Source organism: Molothrus ater, chromosome 6 (genome assembly GCF_012460135.2).
Source record: "Molothrus ater isolate BHLD 08-10-18 breed brown headed cowbird chromosome 6, BPBGC_Mater_1.1, whole genome shotgun sequence".
Lineage (NCBI taxonomy): Eukaryota > Metazoa > Chordata > Aves > Passeriformes > Icteridae > Molothrus > Molothrus ater.
Window position 1 is genome coordinate 46,667,538 of NC_050483.2, and position 25,245 is coordinate 46,692,782.

Genomic DNA, 25,245 nt, shown 5'->3' on the forward strand with positions numbered 1-25,245 from the left:
AACTCTGCAAGGAGTTAGAAACAGCAAAAAAGTTAATTTACAGGAGTGCTGTATTTATTATTTGCCAGTGATAAACATTTCTTGTTAAAATTGGCAATAACTGCACATTTTCTTGGTATTTTGCTGTAAAATCTGTTAGGAAGCTAACACGGAAATACTGTAAAAAGCATTCCTGCCAATGTTTGAAAATACACCAACATTTGCTTTGACCGTTTTCACTAATGGTAACAAACATCAGTTATCTGGGTTTGGAGGGGACTGTGGTGCAGATGTGGCCATTTTTGTAAACTTTGAGGGAACTTCTATGGAGGATTCTTAATGTGCTGCAGTTACAGTGATGTCTCTCTTCTGCTACACCAACCCTTTGCAAATTCACAAAATTTGAAGACTGAATCTTCAAAGCATAGTGGTGCTCATTTCCCCAGTCCAGTTTGTTTCACTCACCCTTCTGATCCACTTTGATTCAGGTTCCCTCTGCCTGCTCCCACCGCTGACTGTGCCCAGCCCACTGGCTTAGAACATCTCCTGTTCTTGCCTACCAAAGCTCTCCCTTCCCTCTCTTAAATGCCTCCTTAGACAAAAACCTTTCTCCTTGCTGTTCTGAACCTGAATTTCATACCAGCCTTCTCAGTTCTCTCCTCTCTGGTCCGAACATAACGGGGAGCAAATTAACCCCCCTTTCTTATCTTTTCCACATGAGACAGCATGAAACAACAATGAAATAAATGCCCTGAATTCCTCATACAAAACACTCCATTGAGCACTATTCCCACTCACTTGATTTCTCTGACTGCCATTCCCTCTAGACTTTCATTTTACATGATTTTATACACTGAATTTATTTTCCTAGGACAAGGTTGTTTTCTTCCTACTGCCTATAAAAGAACCTGATTTCTACTAACTTTACAGAAATAAATGGTAAGAATATCCTTCCCCTTCTCTGATTGACAGGTACAATTCCTTTTAGCTTTAACATTAGAGGTTTTTAATAGAATAAACCTTTGTTTTTGAAAATCTGTGGTCATATGAGGAGGAAAATTCCCAGAACTACCCAGCTCTGCTCACTAGCAGTGTTAAAAAAAGATGCCAGCCAAAGTAGGAGGTGTAAATTTTCTTAACATTTTTCACCATAATTTTATTTTAAAAGTTTTGATAGGCAGTCAAACAGCAATTTCAGTATAAAAATGGCTATTAAGTTTCAGAACAAGCCCACTCAACATTAGGGAGAGTTGGTGTTGCCTTAGGAGAAGGAGAAGGGAATTAACAAGATGACCTTTCCAGGTTCCTTCAAGCATGTGTTCTACAAGTCACCAAATAAAGACAGTTCTCACCTTTCCAGTATTGTTGTTTCAAGGACATCAGATTCAGGACATGTCCCTGCACTCCTATACACAGCATTTGGAGTTTGCAGTTGTTTTTCTCCATAGTCATTAAGGATGAATACTTGCTCTTCTCTTTCTAATCTAATGAGGGAAAGGACCTGCCCTGTCAAATCTCTCCCAGCTACCCCAACAGGAATTTCACTGGACCCCTTTGGACTTCAGGCTTTCAAGCACTGACAGCACCTGAGGCTTTTTTTTTTGGTGAGAGAATTCTCCAAATACACAGGAAGCTTCCTCCTGTGTATTCATAAGATCACAGCAGCCTGTGGTTTGGGCTAACAACATATAGCTGTTAAAAATTTTCTCACTGTAATGAATCAATTTTTTCTTAGTTAATGATCCTTCTCATTCTGAGGGACTAGCAAAGGGTTTTGGAAAGAATTCCCAGCAGGTATGAAAGCTGAACAAAAGTGTGTTTCACTGAGGTGTGTGAAGATGTCTCCTCAGTAGCTGTTCTGAATTTCACTTATTTCAGACACATAAAACTTTCCAAAAACAAAAAAAAAAAAAAAATGGAGAGCATTTTATGGAGCTGAATTTAGTTTCTTTATCTGGGAGTGAAATGAGATTATGAAGAGCAAACAAATGTGTTGTATACTGATGGAAAAAAGGGCTGTGATTAGCCCCAGTCCCTTGTGTTTAGCATGATGTCAGCTAACCTCATTCCTCACAGTTAAGGGTAAGCACAGTCAAACTTCCCCAGTCCTCTGGCAGCAGGGCTTAGAATCAATACTAAGCTTGAACCCATCCGTAGATTTGAAGAGGAGAAAAGACTTCTGTTTATAGAGAGAGGAAGAAATGAAAATTTGCACTGGGCCTAGAAAATCAAGAAGTGGGGAACAAAATCATGTAGCAAACAGGGAAAGCGTAAGGGAAGCAGAGAAATAGGCAGAAGAGAAAGTGACTGTGAGAGCAGAGAGGAATAGAAAACCAGTGGCAAAATGAAAACATAGTAAAGTTAATTGACAGTGGAATTCACTGCAGACAGCAAACTTGAGAAACTGAGAAAGACAGTATGTGTGTGGGGAGCATATGCTTTGTAACAGTCTGCAATTTAACCCCTATTTCAGTATGGCTTTATGCACGTGCATGAGTTCTTCAAATCTGGCAAGGATTTAATCAGATGCCTATATCCCTGAGAAATCTAGAGGGTTTAAACATAGATGCTGTGATGAATTTGGAGGGCTTATATAATATTGATTTAAGGGTGCAAATATTGAGGTTTTCCTAACAAAATCCCTTTTAGCTAGATGTTGATTGAAACCTTATGAGCAGAAGGACACATTGAATACTACTGATATGCATAATGTCTCTCCTTCTGTCCTGCAAGAAGACATTTAGGTGGGCTTGGAGAAATGAAGAGAGCTGATGTACCTAAACTAAAATGTGTTAAAAGCACATGTGGGAGATAAAGAGTCAACTGATCTTATTTTCTTGTACTTTAAAGATCACATCAAGTGTATAGATCCGGTTGATACCATATACTTACTGTATGGCAGGAAGATTATATGCATCAGCTTGACCTCCTTCCTGTGCTTATGTGAGGTTGTTCATGGCGTGAAGGATACGAGAAACTCCTGCTTGTAGCATCCCTACATACAGTTGTTAAACTTCCAAGTAGGGTCTTGGTGAGTATGTGGGTCCTAGCTAAGTGTTGAATGTGGGGCGTAACCACAGATGCTCATCAGAAATACAAAGTAGCATTACCTAAGATTATTAAAGAGAAAACAGCAGTAGGAAAACTGCATGACATAAAACACAAGGGATGAGCTGGGTAATTGAAAGGAAAATGTGGTTCCATGTTACAATGTGAGACTGACTTCTTCATAGCATTTAAACTTTGGCTCACAGTTCAGTTATTTACAGCCTTGAAAGCAAAACAAAGGTCTGAGTTAAACTATAGAAAAAACTCTTTATTAAGGACTTCTGCCTCTGAAGCATGCTAAAGTACTGTGTGGTAACACAAGTGGCAACTCTCCATTAGAACTGGGAGACAAAAAAATCTGAGAATGCATAGAAAGACATGGAGGATCTCAGCACATGGATGAGTCCTGAGTACTACAGCTGAAGCTTCTCTGTAATATAGTGGATAATAACAATGGATCTGCTTTCTAAATTTCAAATATGGTTCAGCAAAGCACCTTTCACCAGTGCTTAAAGAACCATCTGGATATATATACACACCTAGGAAGGTAGGGTGCCTGGTGTTACAGTTCAACACTTAGAGATTGATTTGCTTTCTCCAAGCTTGTATTGTAAAGTCGTATTTGTGTGCCCCCCTTTGCCAGGGACTTGGTACTAAATAAACACAGGATTGCTTTTTCCTCGACAGTCAGGTGATTATGGACAGTGCCAAGCTAAGGTCCTCTCTGTGGCTCCCTTATATGATCCACCTGGGCCAGCTAGCAAAGGCAGGATCCCAGTCTCTTTTCCCACCAATGCCTTTCCTCTCAGTTAAATTTGTATGACTTATGGGAGATTTTTGTGTCCTTTTTTAAGGAAACGTTGGCTTTTTTTTAATATTACCTCTTGACCTTGCAGATGGGACAGAGGGGTTGATACTGGGATTCCAGTTGTATCAGAAAAGTCAGACTTGAAAAGGCTCCTAGGGCTGGTTGGGCACCTGTCACAAACAATCACCTTCTAACCATCCAGAGCTTCCCAGCTCTTCTGTGCTGGAACAGTCTTCATGGCCAACTAACAGGGCCTCAGCTTCCAGCAATCATGCCATGCTGCTGCTTTTTCTGCTCTTTTTAGGGGGTGCCATAGAAAATTAATCCAAACATACTTCTCCTTCAACTCTCAGCAGCATCAATATTTTCTTCTCAGATGAGCTGCTTTCATGGATCTCCTGTGAGACACTTCCCTAATTCAAAGCTTTTTGGCTGTTTCTCAGTTCAAGACACTAATTGTGCTTGAGATGAAAAACAAGCACATTTGGCAGTGCTAAATGAAACTAACATTAGTATGTGCTTCTAGTGAGACATTTTGGCGTGGGACATACACAAAAGTTAAATTATCACAATGACAAACAGTGCAATAAGAAAGAAGATTTATTTCTTGTGTTTGTCTTAAAAACAAGTGCTATTTAATATTTTCTTCCTCTACACTTTGTTTTGACAATGTTTCTCACATACCTTTAATTTTCAAAACATAATTCTTTCAGCAATCCTAGACCTAGTCTGGAAAACATTTTGTTCTGATTATACTGGAAACAGAACATGTGAAGTATCACCAAACCACTCACTGTGAAAGCATCACTCAGAAAACCATGTGTGTCTTACTCTTTTTTTTTTTTTGAGACTATTAATGGAAGGCTTCACTGAATTTATATACAGTTGTTCTTCTTGCAGTAAGAGATAGCAATAATTTAAATTTAAAAAACAAATGCAAATTTCTCTAATGTCACCCTATGCAGTAAATATTTGCTTCATATTTGCTCCCCAACACTGTGTCACTGTACCCTCATACATAGCATGAATGTCTTAAATCAGATGAAAGTTCCAGTACTGGACATTGTTCATTGCTCCTTGTGAATGGCTCAAATGTACTCAAATAGACCCTCCTGGGGAGAGGTAACTGGAACTGAATGCTGCAGCACACCTTTTCCCTTTGAGACATCCTACACAAAGAGTTACCTGACACATTTCTCAAAAAAACCCTCAGCAAAATAAAAGTGATTTGGAATTCTGTTCTGAAAGTTTAGTATTCAAGAACAACTTTGAGGCTGCCCTGTGATCACCAGACTGATTAAAAATGCTAATCAGAAGCTTGTATGATTAGGAGATTAGTAGTGTCTGAACTTTGATCTGCCTCATTTGTGTACACAGGAAAGGGAGAGACACACACCATCACACTGAACTGCTTTCATGGTAGCAGATTTCTCCTCTGTAAGGAATTTCCAAAGGCACTCCTCACTGTTTTGGTTCTTGTTTCTTGCTTTCAGTGGTTCACAAGGAAGGCCATGGGGTTTGTATAGTCACTAACTGTTAACTTTAAACCAGACAACTTTCTAACAGCCAAGAAAAGGAAAAAGCTCTATGTCAAAACAGGCAATATTATAACAGCATTCCTGTTACTAACCATGTGCTTTGGTTTGATCCATGTGATGTTCACAGGATCCGACAGAATTTATGAAAATCCCTCACATGTGAAACTCAGGACCTCTAACAATGGTAAACAACACATTGACACAAATATAGAATATCTGTGAATGACAGCCTCAACTCCAGATACAAATTTACTTCAGTTGTGGCAAACTTGTCATTGCATGTAAGTACAATATCAGTACTTAATATCAGTACCTCTTCAGATCAGGGGTGCCATGGCTTTGAAAATGTCTTCAGTAAATAAATAAGTAAATAAACACAGTAAACATAAAAATCACAAGCAACTTTCATCAGTTGTGGGAAGAGACCCAGCCATTAGAACAGCCTCTTTGAAGCCCTTATAAGTGAAGAAGGGTCAGGCATTGGTACAAGCTGCCCTGGGAAGTGGTGGAATCACAAATCCTGGAAGTGTTCAAAAAATGTGTAGATGTGGCACTTGGGTACATGGTTTAGTGGTCAATGTGTCATTGCTGGGTTAATGGTTAGAACTGATGATCTTACAAGCCTTTTAAAACCTTAATGATTCTATTATTCTAAGCAGATTATAAATTTATTGTATTAAAAACTGAATAAATCTCTGCAATCTCCTCCAGTGTCACCATCCTTCGATTCCTAGATAAAATCTTCATACAGAAAACTACAGTCTTGTCAGCACTGCAACTCTCATTAAACACACAAAAAGGGGATGGCAGACTAATATTTGCATTGCCACTTTGAGTGGACAGGCAGGCTTTAGTCCCAGAAAGGAGGTGATGGAAATCCATGTGAAGAATTAACTCCCATCTATTACAACAGCTGACAGGGTATAAAGTAGCATCTCTACTGACATGGCCAACCAACACCTTCACTGGAGCTTAAAGATCTTCAATGAAAAAAACAAGTTCACTATAAATAAAGGTGCTGATCTAAAGACCTTCTGTTGCCTTTATCCAGCTTCTATTGCCTCTGTGTCTAATTAGCCTGTAAATTCTTTTGGTCAGGGATAGCTTTCACTGTTCTGGGTTCAACTTTGAGATTTCCTATCTGGCCATGGAGAGAAATCAAGAGACATACCCTGATTTACAATCTTCTCTATTACCTTTTTGTGTAGTAGGCAAGAGCTCTCACAGTTACCATTGCTCTCTCAGCAGCTATAAAGGGAATGAAAGAGAGGAGACTGGAGCGTGTCTCAGTGCCATTCTTCTGACATGTTTTCCTGCTTTAATGTAAATCAGAAAGTCAAAAGCCCACAAGAGCCTAGGTGCCCATGGAGCTTGGACAGTTAAGAAACACAAGTTTCTGTAGCTATGTGCAGGTAAAGAAGCAACAACACCAACGCCACTGCTCCTCTTTGGCTCTCCACCTTGAGTAAGCCTTTTTGCTCTTGAGACAATTGGCAGTCTTCAGCATGAATCCAGAGCAATTCCACATGCAGCGTGTACCACAGCATCCTGAGCATTGTGCTTCTTCTGCATCTTACTGTAGTGGATAGAATTCACAAGCAAAACTAGAAAACACATTTGAACGATGGGAAAACAGAGAATTGATGATATTTTATTTGTGATTATTTGTTTACGTGGGTATTTGTATTATAATTATGAAGCCATGACAAACAATGCCAGATATGTGTCGTATGTCCTGAAAAATATAGACAATGATCCAGAGGGGATCACCTGAAAGGCCTTCTGTCGTAAACCCAACGCTGTATCAAAAGAAGATCAGATGAGTTAATCCCGTTTTGTCTACATGTGCTTTCCCATGCGTTTCTGGGAGGAATACAGAACCGATGTGTGCGCTGTAGGAGGAAGTTCCCACGACTCGTTGACTGACAGTAACCACTTAATTAACGTAAACATAAAATTTTAGTTAAAAGAAAGAAATGAAATCTTGGTGGCACAGCCTAGAACTAACCACCATTCCACAAAATGGGTCATTAATTTGCCATCCCAAGCACCCCGCGTTGGTTGCAGCGCAAAATGCGCGCAGAAGCGCCATTCTCCCCATGGAAGCTCATCTGAAAGGCATCTCCTGAGACAGGTGAAGAGCCCCGAGCCATCGGCGCTCCTCGCCAGCCCCGGGGCGATGCAGCCCCTCAGGCCACCCGGCCCCGGCCCCGGCCCGCGCCTCGGCACGGCGGCACCTACCGCTGCCCGCTGCCCTCCGCGCAGCGACGCCGAGCGCGACCCCGAGAGCCGGGCATTCCTGCTCCGTGCGGGGAAAAGGATTAATTTCGCCACTTAATGCCTTCCCCCCGGCCCGGCGGTGGGGGAGGGCACACGCGCGTTGCCATGGGTGCCGGAGGAGCACCCAGAAAGTTGCGGGAGAGGGGCGGGGAGAAGGGGCCGAGCCGCCCGCCGGGGCTGAGAGCCCGCTGGCAGCTGCTGTGACCGCGGCGGCTGAGTCGCCCACCTGCCGCCTACGGCTGGCGGCGGGGGAGGGACGGAGGAAAGGCATAAACTTCAAACTTGGCCGGGCGGGCAGGGAGCCGCATGGATGTGTCCGTCCCTCGGCGCTGACCCGCAGCCCGCGGCGCGCTGTGGGGCGGCCGCTGCCCGAGGAGCGCGGGGCGCCGCCGCGCCGCTTCCTCTGCCGCCGGCCATGGGGCGCGGGGCTCGGCCCGGCCCCTGAGCGCGGCGCCTCCCCCCCGCTCCGGGCTGCCGCCGCCTCCCGCCCGCCGCCACCTGCCTCTCCCTCCGCTGCGCCGCTGCCGACCTGAGGCCCTGGGCATCGGCTTATCTTCGCGCTGCAGCCCGACCGAAATGGAGCCGTCCGCGGGAAGCCGCCGGGAGTGATCCCCGCTTCCCCACCGACCCACTGGCCGCCCCCTCGGCGCCCGCGCTCGCTCCGATGGAGCTGGAGGAGACGCCGCTCGCCCCTCCGAAGACCATGCTGCTTATGCTGAGGAAAGTTCGCAGGAGGCGGGAGATGCTGCTGCAGCAGCTGGGCTTCATCTGCGCCATCCTCTTCTTCGCCTGGTGCATGTCCAGCCTGCTCTCCAGAGCGGGTGAGTGGCGGCGGCGGCGGGACCGGCGGACCCCGGCAGGGCCGGGCGGGCGGCCGGGGCGGCCCGGGGGGGCTGCAGGCGCCCCGGGGCTGCCGGGGCTTGGCGGGATCAGGCGGCGGTGGCTGTTCCCGTTTGGGGTCTCCCAGTGGAAATGCCCCGGCGTGCGGGCGAGGCGGGGGAGCAGCGCGGGTTCCTCGGGAGAAAGCCCCGCGCCGGGAGGATGCGGGAGCGGGGGACGCTGCCCGGGGCAGCGGGGGACGCTTCCCGGGTGAGGAGGAAGCTGCGCCGCTGGCCCCTGCTCGTCCGGGGCTCCCCGGTGCCGCGCCCCTCGGGTCGGGCACTGACCGGGCATCACGGGGCAGCGCTGTGCCTGCGAACGGCCCTGGAGGAGTTTCCCCCCTGCCGCTGCATCACAGTGGAGTTCTCTCCAGCCGCCTGTGGTCCCCTTTGCAACTTCGGGCTGCCTTTGGTTTTGTCTTCAGGTTGTAAACCTCCATCAGCTATAGCTGCTTCTTTTCTCAATCTCACACGCACCCCCAACACCTGTCCCCCCGTTACAGTATAGATTTGACAAAAAATTCTGCATTTTAGGCTGGGAGCGGTGCTAATCTTAGGTTTTATAGAGAGAGTATTGTAACAGAGTCTTTTGCATCATTTGTGCATGTGCTGTATTGGTAAACTGATGCATTTATAATTAACTGTATCATTCCCATTTGCTCCTCTGCCTGCTGGCACAGTTTGGGCTGTAAGTATGCAGCTTCAGGCCCCCATCCTGCAATATGCTTTGCATCCCTCAAATACCAAGTCTAAGGTTGCTGGGACAGCACTGGGGTCTAGGTAGGGCTGCCAACAGTCCTTGAAGATTTAAGAACGAAATTGACTAAGCCCATCACTAAGCATTTACATTTAATATAAGAAACTCAGATTTCAGCACAGTTAGGATGGGTCATCTGCTGAAATTAAAGCTGAAGTTCAAGTGTGTGCTTTAGGGAAGAAAAATCTGCTGGAACTTGTCATAGTTTGTAATGCTCTTGTGCCCAAATTATTGCCTGGCTTGTTTGAGCTGTATCTAGGATGGCAACAAGCCATCCATATAAGAATTCGGTGTCTTACACCATATTAGCATATTGCTCATCTTTAAAACTTTCAACTTGGAAACAAGTAATGGGGGTATGAATATGTTTGCATAGCTTGAGGGATGTTTTTTGTTGCAGTTGTTGTTTTCCACAACTTTTTTAGGTTTTCATGAAAAATGTCATGACTAATGAAAGTTTTTAATCTCCTGGGTTATCAACTAAATCCCTCATAACCTAATTTTTGATAGCATGCTGCATCAGGTAGGGGTTTTTTCAGCTGGCTAATTTACAGTGCATATTATCCATAAACACTGACCATCTGTTGTCTATGTTTCTTATAATTGTGGCTCAGAATACTTTACTCTGGAAAAACTAACTTCCGAACTAGATTTCTTTTTTTCAGGAGTCACTAAGAAAACACAGGCATTACATGATGACAGTATAAACTCTAAAATTGGTCAAAGAAGAATTTTTGTTATTACAATATGTTCATTTGAAATGGATAAGATTGAGGTGAAAGTGGTTTAATTAAGGGGTTCTATTCTTTCTTTGATTATTATAATTGCATATGGCACATGATCTCCCAAGTGCTCCTATACTCTCTCTAACAGGTTTTGTTGAGAATGCTTCTGGAATATATATTTTGGTAAAAGCTCCATTGACTTCTAAAAAAGTTTTTATTTTTTAAAGTCTTATGAGAATTCACTGTGATTTCCATTTTCTTTGACGAATTATGAATGGTTTGATATTATTAAGCATACCCAAGACTGAAAATTCAGAATAAACTAAAATGTAACTGGAACATATCCATATGCATTTTTATTTTTTCATGAAAGCAGTAATGTAATATGTGCAAGTACAGATGACTAAATGGAAGTGTGATTTTTGCTCATGTCAGCATAGCTGGGCTGGTTTCATCTATAGGAGCTGCAAGTGTTGACTTTCACAGGTACAGGCTTCAGCATTTGCTTGCTGCAGAATATTTTCCTGCTGTGGGTCACAGCCAAGTGTTCTGGTAGCTCTGATAGCCAGAACATGCCAACAGCTCGGATATGGAGCCCAGTTGCACCCTTTGGAGCTGGGAGCACCTAGCACGTGTCTGTTGGCATGTGCTCCAGTCCCACCTCGGATTTTGCCCCATTTGCATTCTGATGGTCTGTCCATACTCCTTGTTAGCAGGCACCTGTAGTCCAGCTGGGATGATGCAGGAAAAAAATTGTGCTAGTGGGCATAATGTCTTTTTATTTAATATAGGCCAAGAATCAGCTGTTGCAGACAGAAGCATTATATCAGGAATATGGAGGAATAGAAGGTTGATGGCATCACCTAACGGGACGCATGAAGAGAAGAACTGTACAGAGCCAGGTAAGGTGGGAAGACTTTGTAATGTCCTATAAGCTCTTGAGATGTATTGGGTAGTTTTGTCATGACCAATCTGCAGTGATGTGTAAACATCAGTGTTAAACTTAAAAAGAAACCCAACAAATCAGGACTGTTCTGTGTCGAAATGAGGTTTATTGTGTTACATAATGACATGATTTTATGTATCAAAGGCAAAAGGTAATGTTCAGATAAAGGCATGTTTAGGGTCACTGTGAGACTAGTGTGCCTACAATGCAATTTCTGTAGCTTTGTTCCTTTGGTGATTATTCATTTCTGTCCAGCTGATGAGTGTATATTGCACAAGTCATGAGAGTGTGCTCCTCTTGAAACTATGGGTAGCTAGATATGCAGTGTTTTAAAGGACACCTGAGCTCAGTGATTTATGTTCATTACTGTTACACAGTTAATTGTGGTTTGCTAGTTTAGTGATAAACTGTGTATTCAGAGTAGTAATTTATGTTGTGTGGAGAGGGTTGGTGAGGTAAGTGATATGGAAACCCTGGAATCCATTTTACTTCAGGATGTCTATCTTGGCCAAGCAAAAAGAATTGATTGAGGGCAGGAATGGATGATGCATTTTAGTATCAGTGTTAGTCCACAATGCTTTCATCTTCCCATCTGTCTTTCCAGTGTGTATTTCCTTTCTCTCTCTCCTTGCCTCTCTGTGGTTTATGGTGTGTGGGAGATGAGACATTTTGCCAATGGCACTAGCCAAGTTAATTTAAAGTTCAGATTTTTTTTTTAATGTGACTCTTTGATAAACTCTGTGGTAGCAATGGAGTGTGCTCCTTCTCGCCAGCAGGAGTTCTGGGATGCTGTCAGCCCCGGGCACTAGGAGAGTTTGGAGCAGTGTTCCTGCCCTCACTCACATGTTTGTTGTGATACTGAGGTGCCAGTTCTATAGACTGAGGATCACTAGGGTGCTTATACACTCCTGAGAGAGGAATGGAAGAGCATAGCTCAAAGTCTGTGGGTCCAAAAGTTTTAACTGTATCCTCTTGATGTCCAAGAGCTTCCCCATTCTTTTGTTAGGAACTTTGTGGGTCGGTTTGCTGTGTTCTGCATCTGCAACATTATGATGCTCTTGATTTGTTTGTCAAAGTTCTTAACAAACAAGAAAGAATACAAAAAGGACCTTTGTATCACACATAGTGATTCTTGATGAATAGTCAAAAATACTATTCTTTCCCACTCCTCTTTCATTTTCCTCCGTATATGTGGATGCATCAATGTGATCATGTCTGAGCACATACTTGTCAGCACACTTGGAGTCAAGGCAATGGAGGCCACAGAATTATAGAATCTGAAAGATACCTGTGAAAGTTCTGGTGCAGACTTCCATTTAGCATGAATGAGAACTTTTTCACAATTATATGATAAAACTACCAAGGCAAAAACCTGCTTGCATGTGAATTGGAGTTCCAGAAGTGATACTGACTTCTGCACATGTTTCAAACAAATAGTTCAGCTTCCTCCATTCTTCTAAAGCCATAAGATTAGTTCAAGAACAATTGGAATAGATAAATACAGCTGGGTCATTTTGATGTGCTTTCTGAAATTCAGGTCTCTAAGGTGCACTTTTCTCTGTAACCACAAGAGATGGACACAGGGGAGGCCCAAATATGCCTCAGGATGCTGAAGTTTAAGAAAAATATCACAAGACTTGCATTAAATTAATAATTTCTAGTCACAGTAATGGTAGTAGCCTTTCTTTTAAAAAGTGTTTATTCAGTTAGAACACGGATTTACAGATCAAATCTGTCACAGGATTGCAGTTGTAGCATTTTTAATCACTTCCTGTTATTCTGCAGTTATGTACTGCTTATCACTGTGTATCTTCTGCAGCTGAAGGGGGAATTGAGTTGCTGTAGGAGTGACTAGATGTAAGCTGCAAATAAAGGGAACATCTGAAAATAGCTGAAATTGGTGTTTGTGGGTCAGGAGTGGGTCCATAAGAACCCATTATTGTTATTGCTCAGTAACAACTTTTGTAGACTTGGGGTAGTGTTCTTTTTGGGCTTTGTATTTTGTTGTTTTGTTTTTTAGTGTATGGGATGTTGACTTGCTATTTTTCTATTTATTGTTTTCATTCTTGTCTGGTAGCCAGGGATTGAGATTTGTCATGTAATGAGAAGGGAGCAATGATGGAACACCTATCAGAAAGGAGCCAGTAATATAGCTCATCTCTGTGGGAATGTAGCTTGTGTAATCACATGGCTACAGAGAGAGGAGTCCCAGGAAAGGTCAAGCGACTTGGTGGAGATTGCATAGAAGATGGGTGAGAGTGTGGATTTTCAATTGGAATATGAATACACGGTTCCCTGTGGGCTCCTTTATGAGATGTACTTACTCTCACCTATGTCATTTCTGTGTCTGCTCTGAGCATGGGGGGCTGTACAAATGCATGTCTGTGTCTATGGTATATAGCAGTTTTCTTTTGTTGTGTGGATGTTTTTATGTGTGTGTTTAGGATACAAGAATTTCATAGTACCTTGAGAAATGCAGGTTCTTGCTGAGAGCCTGTTAATCCCTCGTGTTATTGCTGTGCTCCCATTTCATTAGCTTCCCACACAATTCTTCAGCTTTACCTCCCTTTTTCCAAAGGCTTTCAATGGAGTTAATATATTTACCACTTCACTTTATTTTCTTAAATGTGTAAGTGGAAAAAAACCCCCTCAATTGTTAGAAAAGGCAGCTGTAGAAGTTTATAAGACTATGAGATCCCTGCACTTCACGACACTGGCAAGAAAGGCCTCACCCTTTGTGATATATCTTGGGATAAAAACTCTGTAAGCTTCTACAAGTAATGGTAGAAGCTTGTGAGAGCTGCTATCTTCTAGAAGCTCACATAGTCTACACTGTTTTACATTAGTCTCATTTGCTGAAGTAGATAATTTTGTATTGTGTTCTTCTGCAAACATTGATAGTGTTGCTGGGGAATTGTATCAGAAGAGGAAAAATGCTAAAGTCTCAACAATGCTGCTTTAAAAAAGAACCAGAGGAGTCTGAAAGAGGACAATCAAATACGTGTACACGTGTGTATGTTACTAGAGAAGAAAAGCTGAGGTTTTTGTATCAGAGGAATGATAATCATGAACATCTTAAGAAGTGTTCCACATTTCTTCTGATAGTAGTATTCTGTCGTCATGAAGAGTTATAGATTGTCTCTATCCCATAGCAGCAAAGGAACTGTAGGTCAGCTGCAGGAAGGAGGTGGAGCCTCCTTGGGAGCACCAAGCCAACCTTGGTTCTAGTTGGGACCGAGACCAAATCCTTACCACAGTTAACATGTTCTGTAGCATTTTTCTATTAAAGATCATTCCTGGCTTTAAACTTCCCCATTGTTGAAAGCTTCTCTGCTTTGATAAAAGCACATTGATTGGTCTTTATATTGTCCTGGAGGCTAGAGGGCTTAAAGATTGTATGTAGAAGGCTCTGGACTTTGGAAATTTCGTGAGAGCCTGGGATTTTTGAAATATGAATCGTAAATTTATTTGGTATTGAGTAACTCTCTGGATGGCTTCCTCCTGGAAGGAAACCAAGCTACCTTTTCCTCATGGCTCTGGGTAGATTTCTGTGGGAGGAGAAGTTGACCTGACCCTCACTTGAAGCAGAGAGATCAGAAAAGAGGAGTAGTTATCTCTAGTGTCTTAACAGACCTCATTAGTTTGCATCCGATTTTTTTGCCGTATCCAAGCTCTCGCTTCCATCTGCCATCAGTTTGCTAGCTTGCAGTGCCATCTGCCCAGAAAGTCTGATTTGTAGCTTCTCTGCTCCAATGGCTTGCCTCTTGTTTCAAAATGTTCCCATGACTCCATGTCCTCCAGAACTCCAAGTGATGCTTCCAGGACACATACAAGGTGGGGTGACTGGGTGTCAGGATGTTTCTTACCACGTGCCTCCACTGGGGCATGTCAGGCTGCTAAAAAACTGATCCAGACTCTTTGCTCTTGTGAATATTTTCAAGTAATCCCTGTATATGGGTAGAATTTTTTTCCCTGTGAATTAGAAATGGGAATATTTCCATTGTCTTCTGACACTAGTTAAGGAGTGGCCTTGAAACAGAAAGGCAGTGGGATTTTCTTGCCTGTGGTTTGTCAACCATGTTCGTGAGCTACAGTGATTTTAAGTAGGTGGCTGTTTGGTTCAAATGTGCTCCTTCCATTGCTGCTAGGGGGTAAAGATTAATTGTGGACTGGGGGAAAGACAGGGTTAGCATTTCTTCCTGAGCCATGCTCCATTTTTAGTTTAGCATTAAAATGCACATTGTAGCAATGCTTTGTATACCTGCAGTGAGAGAGAAAGAATCAGTCCTCTACAGTAAAGTGTGTTTCCCAGCAGCATGTGTGTGAGTTCTGAGTCAGGATCAAAGTCATTAAGTCTGTGTATATTTTACACAGTTTGTTATAACCTTGGGGACCCATGTAAGATGTCATGCATTGTAGAGAAACTATAGAAGTCTTAGACAGTTATGTTAGAGTACCATAGAAAGAATAAGGGCCTGGTTTTTTTCCTACAAAAATCAATGATGACTGGAGAAGACAGGACTGATTCTTCCAAGCAATTTTCCAAAGGGGCAGAAAACATTATTTCTTGTACACTTGTGGTAAAGACACTATAGGAACTATTGATTTCCATAAGTTGTATTTAACAAACACAGTGCTTAAAAGTGCATAATTCTTAACATGCTGGATTGATGTATTCTTTTTTTCCTTAATCTATAAGATCATAAACTTAGAGTAATAAAGGCTGGTGGAATATATAATTTTGTGCTGATGCAAAGTTTCTTTAATGATGTGATAATATGTATTTCTTTTAAACAATGAGCTCATGGTCTTCCCTAGATCAAACTTCCATTTTGTAGCAGGGATGAATGCCTCAGACCACCACTTTTAAGGATGTGGTATTAATAATCTCATTGTAAACCTTAGTTTCATGAGCAGCCTGAATTGGTAAGCTCAGCATGACCTGCATGTGCTCTTACCATGCATTCATACAATACCTAGCACAGAAAGACCATGGTCTCATTGAGATTGAGACATGGTCTCATGTCTCTCATTGAGAGACAATTATTGTGTTCTGTTATTTGCAAATATTTCCCACGTGCATATTAGTCAGTCTTCCTCTCTGCCTTGATGCGTAGAATATGTGCAACTATTGTAGTATGATAGATTTATTGATAGTGCATGCATATGGATTTAAAATATGTTATTACTCCAGTCTGTTATGCCCTCAAAGACCAGGAAATTATCAGCCATAAACATTCTATTTTCATGTTGGTCTAAAAGGAAATGAAAATGAAGAAAGCTTTAAGAAACAATTTCTTAGTTGCTTCGTACATACAGTATTCACATAACATATAGGTGCAGTGTCCTGTGAATGTGTATTTATTTGTGTTAGTGAGACTTACTAATGAGCTGGCATGTAGCTTATTTCTGTAGCTACTTGTCATATGCTGGTGGGGTTTTATTTGTTTTGGGTCTGCTTTGGGTTATTCCCCCTCACCCAGTGATTCCAGACTCCCTCTTGTCCCTGTAGATGCTGAGTGGTAAACTTTATTGATTGTGATCTCATTTGTATGGCTTCTGATTCTGGGGAAAATAGATGGTGTGACAATTTAAAACCACTTTTAGAGGGATAGTTGATGGCAAATGACAAACATGTTATCACAAGTTTTTCTTCTGTGACTGCCAAGTCTCCTAAATCAGAATTCACACCGAGGTTGAGATTGAACTTCTGACATCTTTGCATGGCCTTTGGGTGTGAGTATTAAATGGTTATGCAGGTAGGTGTAGTTGAAGTTAGTTGGGAAAAGTGGTGGGGTTTTTCTTTGTGGGTTTTTTTGGTTTGTTTGTTTATTGTTTTGTTTTTTTCTGGTTGTTTTGGGGTTTTTTTTGTGAACTGGTGTACAAAACATGCTTTGACTAAACATAAATTTTGAAAAATATACATCCTTCTCTCTGAGCTGTTAATTTTCTAGCAGTGTATTAAAACTGGCATCCAAAATACTAGAAAGAAATGAGACAAACATTTCTCTGTGCCTTGACTCAACCTGCCAGCAGCATCCCCTGGAGAGCTGAGAACCGAAAACTAACTCCAGGGTAATTTATCCATTTTGCCAGGTTTAGGTGTCAAGTTTGCTAGAAGCAGTTGAACACATTGTAAATTAAGGTCTAAACTAAAATGCCATGTTGAGATGTAGTAAAGAAAGGCAAATAAAACATATTAAATAGTATTTTCTTATGTTACTGTATATTCTTAAAGCTAGTAAAAATACTACTTAATATAATCTTTATTTCTTATGACTCAGATTAATTTACAGTTGGCTTGGGTCCAGTTGAAGCACACTGTGGATAAGGACTTTTACAAGCTAAGTCTTTGCTTTGGAACCAAGAAGCAGCCCTGAAACAAAAATCCAAATTTTTAAAATATAGTCACTTCAGAACTAAATGTAATGTCTGTGGACACAGGTTCATACTTGAGACATCCAGGCTGAATGCTCTCATGTGCTAGGCTAAAATCTCAAGTTCCGTGTATTACCCCAGCTCTAATATTTAGATATCTGATTTGCCTATATTTCAAACCATATTACCTAGGCATTCCTCAGATATTAATGTAGTAATAGTGCAACATTTCTTTTTCTGTAACTGCAGGCAACTCAGGCAGAGAGCAGCTGTGTAAATTATTGGCCTGAGGTCAAAGAGGAAATACATGACAGAATCAAATCCAGATACCTCAGTTTTGATTTAGGCTCCTGGAAAAATGATGTTTGGACCTTCTGAAGGTCCATCCAACCTGAGTTGTTCTGTGGTGTGGAAATCAAATTAATTACATTTCACTGAGAACATATTTGAAATCGTGAATTAGGGATTTCAAAATCAAAGTTAATAAGACTTGGACATGAAGCTCTCCATGGTATTGCTGACAGATTCACCTTTAGTGGGGGATAATATATGTGTATTTGGATATGTTCTCTGGTGTGACTGGGGAGTTAGACCATTTTGTAGATATGTGTAGAGGGATAGAATATAAGAAAATAAAGATAGTGTAGAAAGTAATCTTGCCCCTAAGGAGTTGCAGCTGGGCCAATTACCAAAGATTAGGAATAGGCCTGACTTTAACAGGCTACAGCTGTAAGCAATGAGAAGAAGAGTGCTATAAAAGAGTGGGGTGGCTGGGTGAGAAGGGAACTGGAGTCAGTTGGTCATTTGGTGAAGAAGAAAGAGGCAGTGCTCTGGGAGCTGCCCACAGGAAACACCAAGCAGGTATGAAACTCTTGTGATAAGGAGATAGTATGGAACCCCTGCAATAAGGTGACAACAGATATGTGCTCCACTTCCTACTTGGCAAATGGTGCTGTTGGTATCAAAGCTGTGTTTAAATGTACCTGTCCTTGTCCATGGCAGTTTTGATTTCTGTGTCACCTTGTACTGCAGCTGAGACTGAAAGCGCTGCTGTCCTGCCTTGTATGGTGTGCAGCTGCTCCCAGAGCTGGCTTTGCTGTTGTAGGAAGTGGGTTGAAAAGGCCTTGTAAATCAGCCTGTGAGCATTAATCCACACTGCTGGGGCTGGCCTAGCACAGTCTTTGAGATTCTGGGTTGCTTGACAGATGCTAAAACGCTGGATTCATTTCTGCATCTCTGTGCACTTGGTGTTTCATCAGTCTCACTTGGACCGCCAGTGTCCAAGGAGGATTCAGGTAAAGCTCTACAAGTGCAGAATTGAGCTGCAGGAAAGTAGAGTGTGCAAAGCACCTGGAGACAGGAGATTGTCACCAGAAGCTGCAAGAGGGATAGAGCAATTTGGGGGGTTGTAACTGTGTGGTAGAAAGGCTAAGATTATCCTGTCAGGCATCCTGGAGTTGGAGGATAGATGAAAGAGACATGTGAATGAAGGGAGACTGAATTTGGATGGTGAACCATGGGAGAATCTTGGGAATTGCAAGGCAAAGAGATAGGCCCTTGGAAATAGTAAGCAGAGAAAGTGATAAAACAGAATAAAAAATCAAAATGTAGAGAGAGGTTTGGTTTTGGTTGGGCAAGAAATTATAGTAAATTAGTTTTAAACTTTGTTCTGCTAATATTTCTGATAAGAACCTTTATAATTGGTTTTTTGTGAAGTTACAAAACATCATTAAACATATTTAGTTTTGTATTCATTATGCCAATGACATTTTACAGAATAGATGTGATTACCCACCTAGCAGGCTGAAAATACTATATGAACCTGCAGACATCAGTCCTGTTCTACAGGGAGTCAAGACTTTCAGGCAGTAAAGAGTGGTGGTTTTCTTTATTCTTGAAGTTGGCAGACATTGAAGATATCCTAGTAGAAATTGTACTAGCCTTAGAAACTGAGTCAGATGAACTCCTGCTGGAACTCTACTGGCAAGTTGAAGTACAGCAGAGCAAGCACTTAGATGGAATGCAGGTTAACCATGTGTATGTTGTCAGCCAATTGTTTCTTTCTGTTTCAACATGGGATTAATAGTTTAATGTTAATAACAGGTGCTACATTAACAGTGCTGAGGGTAATATTATCTACCCATATTGAGGAACAGTGGTAATTGTGCCTTCCTGCAAGCAAGAAGAGGATAATTTAGACTTAGCCCGTTCAGTTTCCATATATGCTTGTTGGAAAATTCTCAGAGATTGCCTAAACCTGATGAATTACATTTCCCCTGCATATGATGCATTCAATTGTTTAGTGGGTTGAGTGCAATATGATTGAATCTATTGCTATTCAAAGGTATTTATACCTTTTAATAGCAAGATGGAAGATATTCACAGATGGTGGGAAACATTTAAGCTTCTGGAATGGAATTTTTGAATGAAATTTATATTTAGAAGTTTAGATTGACGGAAATGTGGAGAATAGATTTATTACCCACTCCCCCCATTTACTGTGAATCAGCTTGTGCTTTGAGTTTTGTGAGCTCCTAGACCAAACCTGACTCTCTGAGAGAGGCAGTTGCTTGGAGCCTCAGGGAGCATATCTGTGCTCCCTTAACTCTACCATCAATACAACCACAACAGTTTACAGCAGCTGAGGCTCTGCCCTACAGATTTAGTGCTGGATGGTGGGATGATATTTCCAGTTTAGTTCTTTCATAAGAACTTTGTCCCTTTACTTCTCATGCCTTTGTAAAGGTTGCATTCTTTACTTGATTATGTAATGTGTTTTTAAATCCTTCCATAGGATCTTTGGCTGCTGTTGCCTAAAATTGTAAGGCTTTTTCTTACCTTCTGTAGCCTATTGCCAGCCTTGCTCCTCTCTGTTGCTGCTATCCTTTGTCTGCTTCCTTTACCTGCACTGGCACTCGGAGATCTTTCCAGTGTCTATTTACCTTTTTTTTGTTATTTTTATGCAGACACTTCCAGAGCAGAAGGTGAAAGAAAGTTATCTGGAATATTATCAATCTCTCCTTTCTTGAGTCTCACTTGAGGAGCCATGAGTACTGTGGTGCTCTGAGAAATTTGCCAGCCAGGATTGGCTAGACAGAGAAGAAGTCAAAGCTAGCATATTAATTAGTCCTGTTTCACTGATGTTTTGCTAGTTGAGGGTGGGAGGTCCCTGTAGAGCTGTAGTGTTGTCTCTCCTTGTTATGAGATGCAGTGGTAGTCCCCAGGAGTGCTTAATGAAAATGAACCAGGAAAAAAAGACTGCAAAAAGGCAAAGTGACTTAGCCAAAGTCTGCAGAGAAGGTCAGTAGCTAAGCTCCATTTCTCCCCCACATAATCATAAATTGTAGCCATATTAAGTTCATTGAGCTTGGAGCTCCATGCCACCATCAGCACTCCTTCCTGGTCGGCTCATGATTTGACTCTTTTATTGTGCTTATTAAAATGAAAGATGCAACTTTCACAGAAAGTAATGCATTAAAACTTCACAGCTAGTTAAAACTGGTAGCTCAATGCTGCACTACAGAGCACTTCATGTCTTCCACATAGAGGGAGAAGAAGTCTTGGAATGTATAGGTCTTCTTAGTTGCTCCATAGAAGAGGGTGAGTGTGTTCCTGGCTGACCCATCTTTGGCCCAACTGCTCTCCACAGAGAATGGAGATAAAAAGTTGTGGCTAGGGAGGTTACAGGTCTCTGCTGTGGAGATGTTTCTACCACTGGGGAATGCTTTTTGGGACCACTTTGTGGAGGGATTGTGTAAAATGCTAACACTCTGTTGCCCTACCAGGAGTAAAATGAGGACCTCTTGCTGTTTGCAGGCTGAAAAAGGAAAGAAAATGGTCAGCAGTATTTTCTTGTGTGTGAACAAACCTGTGCTTGTGCCTGACTCAAAGCTCTTTGAAAATTATTTTTTTGTATTTCATGGAGGGTGAAGGGAGGGTTTTTAAGCCAATTGACTTTTGAGTGCAGAATATGTACTTCAGATTTGGAGGTAGTCTGTTAATCAATTGTGTTTTTCAATACCGTATGTGTTTACTATAGTTATTTGGTTGTACAGGATTGTTGAGTAATAGCACGTGATGAGGGAGTTCTTACTTGGAAAGACTATCTGGGATCATCTCCAGAACTGCTTTAATCTGTGGATATTTAGGGCAACTAAGTTTAGTAAGTGCTACTTAGGTAATTAAAGGTTGAAGCTGGGCTGCTTTCTCTGCAAGACAGCAGACTGGTAATGGGAAATCAGTCAACTTGGTTCACTGTTCTCTTCTGAACAGCACCAAGCCTGGTCACCCAACTCAGTTTATTTTTCTATTGTCTTAGGGGGGGTTGAAAGTCAAAATAATACTATATTTCATGTGGTCTAGGAGGTAGCAAAACCTCAAATTGCTTAGGTTGAAAGGAGTACTTACAGCTGGAAGCAGTCATGATACTCATTTTGCACTCTGGACTCTAATTTGCTTTAAAGAAAAAAAATGCAGACTGGCTAAAGAATGATTAAGTCTCTGCTAAATAACTACTTGTGAAGTTCTTTTTACTCAGTGTTTCACCAGTTGCTCCTTAGATACATGTGCAAATTGGTTTTATACCTGTAAGAAAGATGTTATTTTGAAAAAGGATTATTGACCATATCATACAAGCTTTTCTGTGTCTTAAAAAGTACTATAGAAGTTTCTATATAAGCTCAGTGGCTTTTGAAATTGTTCAGATTTGGTGGAGTACATGAAGTTATTTGCAGATCCTTTTGGTTTTGTTGGAGACTTTCAAAATTCAATGTTTTCTCCTTCATTCTACCTGTTGCTGGATTGAATACTGCACAAATGCTACAAGCATTACTATTATTCTTGCATGAAATTACAGGTGGGATGGGAATATACTTCTTACAAATAAAATTGTCATCTTCACAACTAAAATTCTTCCATTCAGCAACCAATTCCAAATATTTTGGTCCTGCTCCATTGCTGATTCCGGGCTGCACTGTGAATTGAGCACTGCAGTACAGCTCTGAGGAACCTCTGAGGATGCTTCCTGCCAAGGGCTCAGCTCTGTGGGTTAATTCCATCCTCCAAAGCATTTTCAGCTGTGAGAGGCTGTACATCTGATAACTTTGGAAGAGATGAGAACCTCCTGTATCCAAAGTGTGCAGGGAAATGGCTGTGTTGGACAATACTGGCTCTGTGCCTGTCTGTGCCAGACTTGTGGCATCTCACTGGGCTCAGACTGTAATAGGGTGAATGTCCTGATTCTGGAGTGCCTACAGACATCACCCCAGACTGAGATCTTGAGCATTGTTCTAAGAAACCAGATTACCATCTGTTTTGTATAGAAGACTAAGTTCAGTCACTAAGTACTAAGTGGAGGGAGGTTTTTTGTTTGTCTTATTTAGAGTATTTTTACAACAAAATCATGCATCTCATTTTGTAAGTAATAGATATTTTTTAAATCTCTACAGCTACTATAATAAAATTATATTGCCATTAAAACAAGAATCAGTAGTTCTGTGCATTGACATGAAATGTACAGAGCTGCACAATAACCTTACACACCAGTGTTTACTGCCAGAGATTGAGATCCAATGTGTCAGTGTGACATGGGGACCAGAAAATCCTCAATTCTAGCTGTGCCTGCAGCAGTGAATTTCTGTGGAACTTTACCTTCTATTCCTTCACTCCAGAAAAAAATCCTTTTTTTTTATTCCCCAGGGAGCAAAAATATAATTCAATACTAGCAGGGAACCTTGACCTCTATTCCTTCTACAAATATTACCTATTTAGATTGGGCTCTGAACATGGAAAGCATCTTCAAAGTAGTAAGCCTTGTTCTCCATAGAGAGTGAAGATGATCTTGGATTTCCCAGTGGTAGGTTTGCAACTACTTAGGTGGCACAATATAAATTCTCATTTAGAATAAGGGTAAATGTGATTTAGCTTGTCAATGGGGCACCTGTTTCTTGCCCTCAGATTATTCAGTTCATTGCTCTGATTATTTCTTTTTTTTTCTCTGCAAAAATACCTTTCTTTCTTTTCTGTCTGTAAAATTGGTGTTTTATATGGGAAAAGCAAATAGATTGCTTGTTTTAAAGTAATGTAATCACATTAGGAGTAAAAATTCAAAGGTACAGTCATTATGTTTCCAAAGACTGCATTTATATTCTGTAGCATACCCTTTGGTGTCTTGCTATTTTAGTTGCACAGTGACTTTATATACTTAATCTTGAAGAGGCATTTGGATCGTATTATTTAACAGCCATGGGTAAAAGCCTCTTGCAATTATGAGATTAACAAGAGTTACACTATGTTTTGATTCTTTCTGAAGACTGATACGTGAATACATGTGTGCTTTGACTAAATTCATGTTTAACTCCATTTTCTATATCCTTTGGTTTCCCCCCCACCCTGTTTTTCCTTTGGAGAAAAATTCTGTTATCTGAAAGATTTTTAAAGAATGTAAAAGGCTTAAATGCCATAGGTGTTCCTTCAGATGCTGCTGTGAGTGCCAGACACTTTACCGCTGCAAAGTAACAAAATCCAAGAACAGAAATTTGGAATTTGGCTTTATTGGCTGTTGAGCTGTATTGTGTATGCTTTACGAGAGGATAATTTGATTTTCTTTAAAATAAACTTGGGAAAGTAGTATACTTTTTCTCCCTTTTGGAAAAGCCTGCAATCTCCAATAAATGAAGTTACAAACACATAATTAAAGTTGTGAGAAAAATCCTAGTGTTGTAAGGTGTTAATTGCTGGTAAGTTTATGCTAACTGTAAAATAACTCTTTTAGAACATCATGCATCACTGGATTTATTAGTTCTTAACTATAATATTTAACTTGATAATGTTGAATAATTTTATGGGGAAAAATACCTGCTAATTCAGAGGCTTGAAAATAGCACCAGGTTGGCTTTCATAAATCAGCACAAGCTCCTATTTCTTGATGTTGTGTAACAGCTGTTGATGTGATGGTGCAATTTAAACTTCAGAAAAAGCTGATTAGTGTAAACCTCCCACATAGCGTTGAGGACAGGCTGAAGGCAGAGCTGAAGTGAAATGACCCATGCAAACATGGTCACACTTCAGTATTCTGGGAATAGTCCAAGCTTGCAAAGTTAATCTGAATGTATGTCTGGGTTTAGATGTTTGTATTTATTTACTTTAGGTGTTTGGTCATCTTTTTGTTCAGTTTGTTTTCTTGTTCTACTTTTTGAAAGCAAAAGTGTGGAGTGGAGTGTTGGGATTGAGGTACTGACACACACACAGCAGTAGCTGGAAGGATTTCTGGTTCAGGACAAAGCTGTCTGGAACTGGAAGTTTGTTACAACACTCCACACTACAGTGCATTCATTTTGGTTTTAAGGGCAGGTTTTTAAGTAAGGTGGATCTAATTCATGATTTCACTTGGCTCAATTGAGCCAATATTCAGATTTAGAACAGTATTTATGCAGAACTTTAACACTGAACATGTAATTGACCTGAAGTTGCTGATCTTGTGAACTGAGACCTTTCCAATGCCTTGAATATCCATTGGGATCATTCATGTTTCAGACAAAACAGGGCCTTAGACTTAGGCAGAAATCAAAGGTTTTGAGTTTGTTGGGGTTTTTTCTTCTTTAGAGGAGTGTTTTGGTGTTGTGCTCTACCTAAGCCATTTTTCACATCAGTGGGACCTCTACAAACACAGCAAATTCAGCACTGCCTTATCCAGTGTAAAAGTTAGGATCTTGCTATTATTGCCTGTGAATATTTCCTGCATGCAGCTTCTCTGATTTACATGAGGGATGATGCACTCTTAAGAAGCCCTGCTACTCAAAATGGGGAATGGAGATTTTATGTGTCTTTTGTCTATTATATTTACATGGTCTGTAAATCTAGTGTGGGAGCTGACCATCTAATGACCTTTAAAAATGCAGCCTTTGGAGA

The 25,245-nt window shown here is 41.2% G+C and overlaps 1 protein-coding gene across 1 annotated transcript in view; it reads left to right on the plus strand.

The window, feature by feature from the left end:
* The first annotated feature begins 7,701 nt into the window (after positions 1–7,701).
* LOC118687349 (ras and Rab interactor 3-like) overlaps positions 7,702–25,245 on the plus strand; it is a 153,121-nt gene continuing 135,577 nt past the window's right edge. Inside the window, 2 exon segments of the mRNA XM_036384275.2 lie at positions 7,702–8,474; positions 10,805–10,915. Coding sequence (XP_036240168.1) covers positions 8,318–8,474; positions 10,805–10,915 — 268 coding nt within the window. The 5' untranslated portion in view covers positions 7,702–8,317.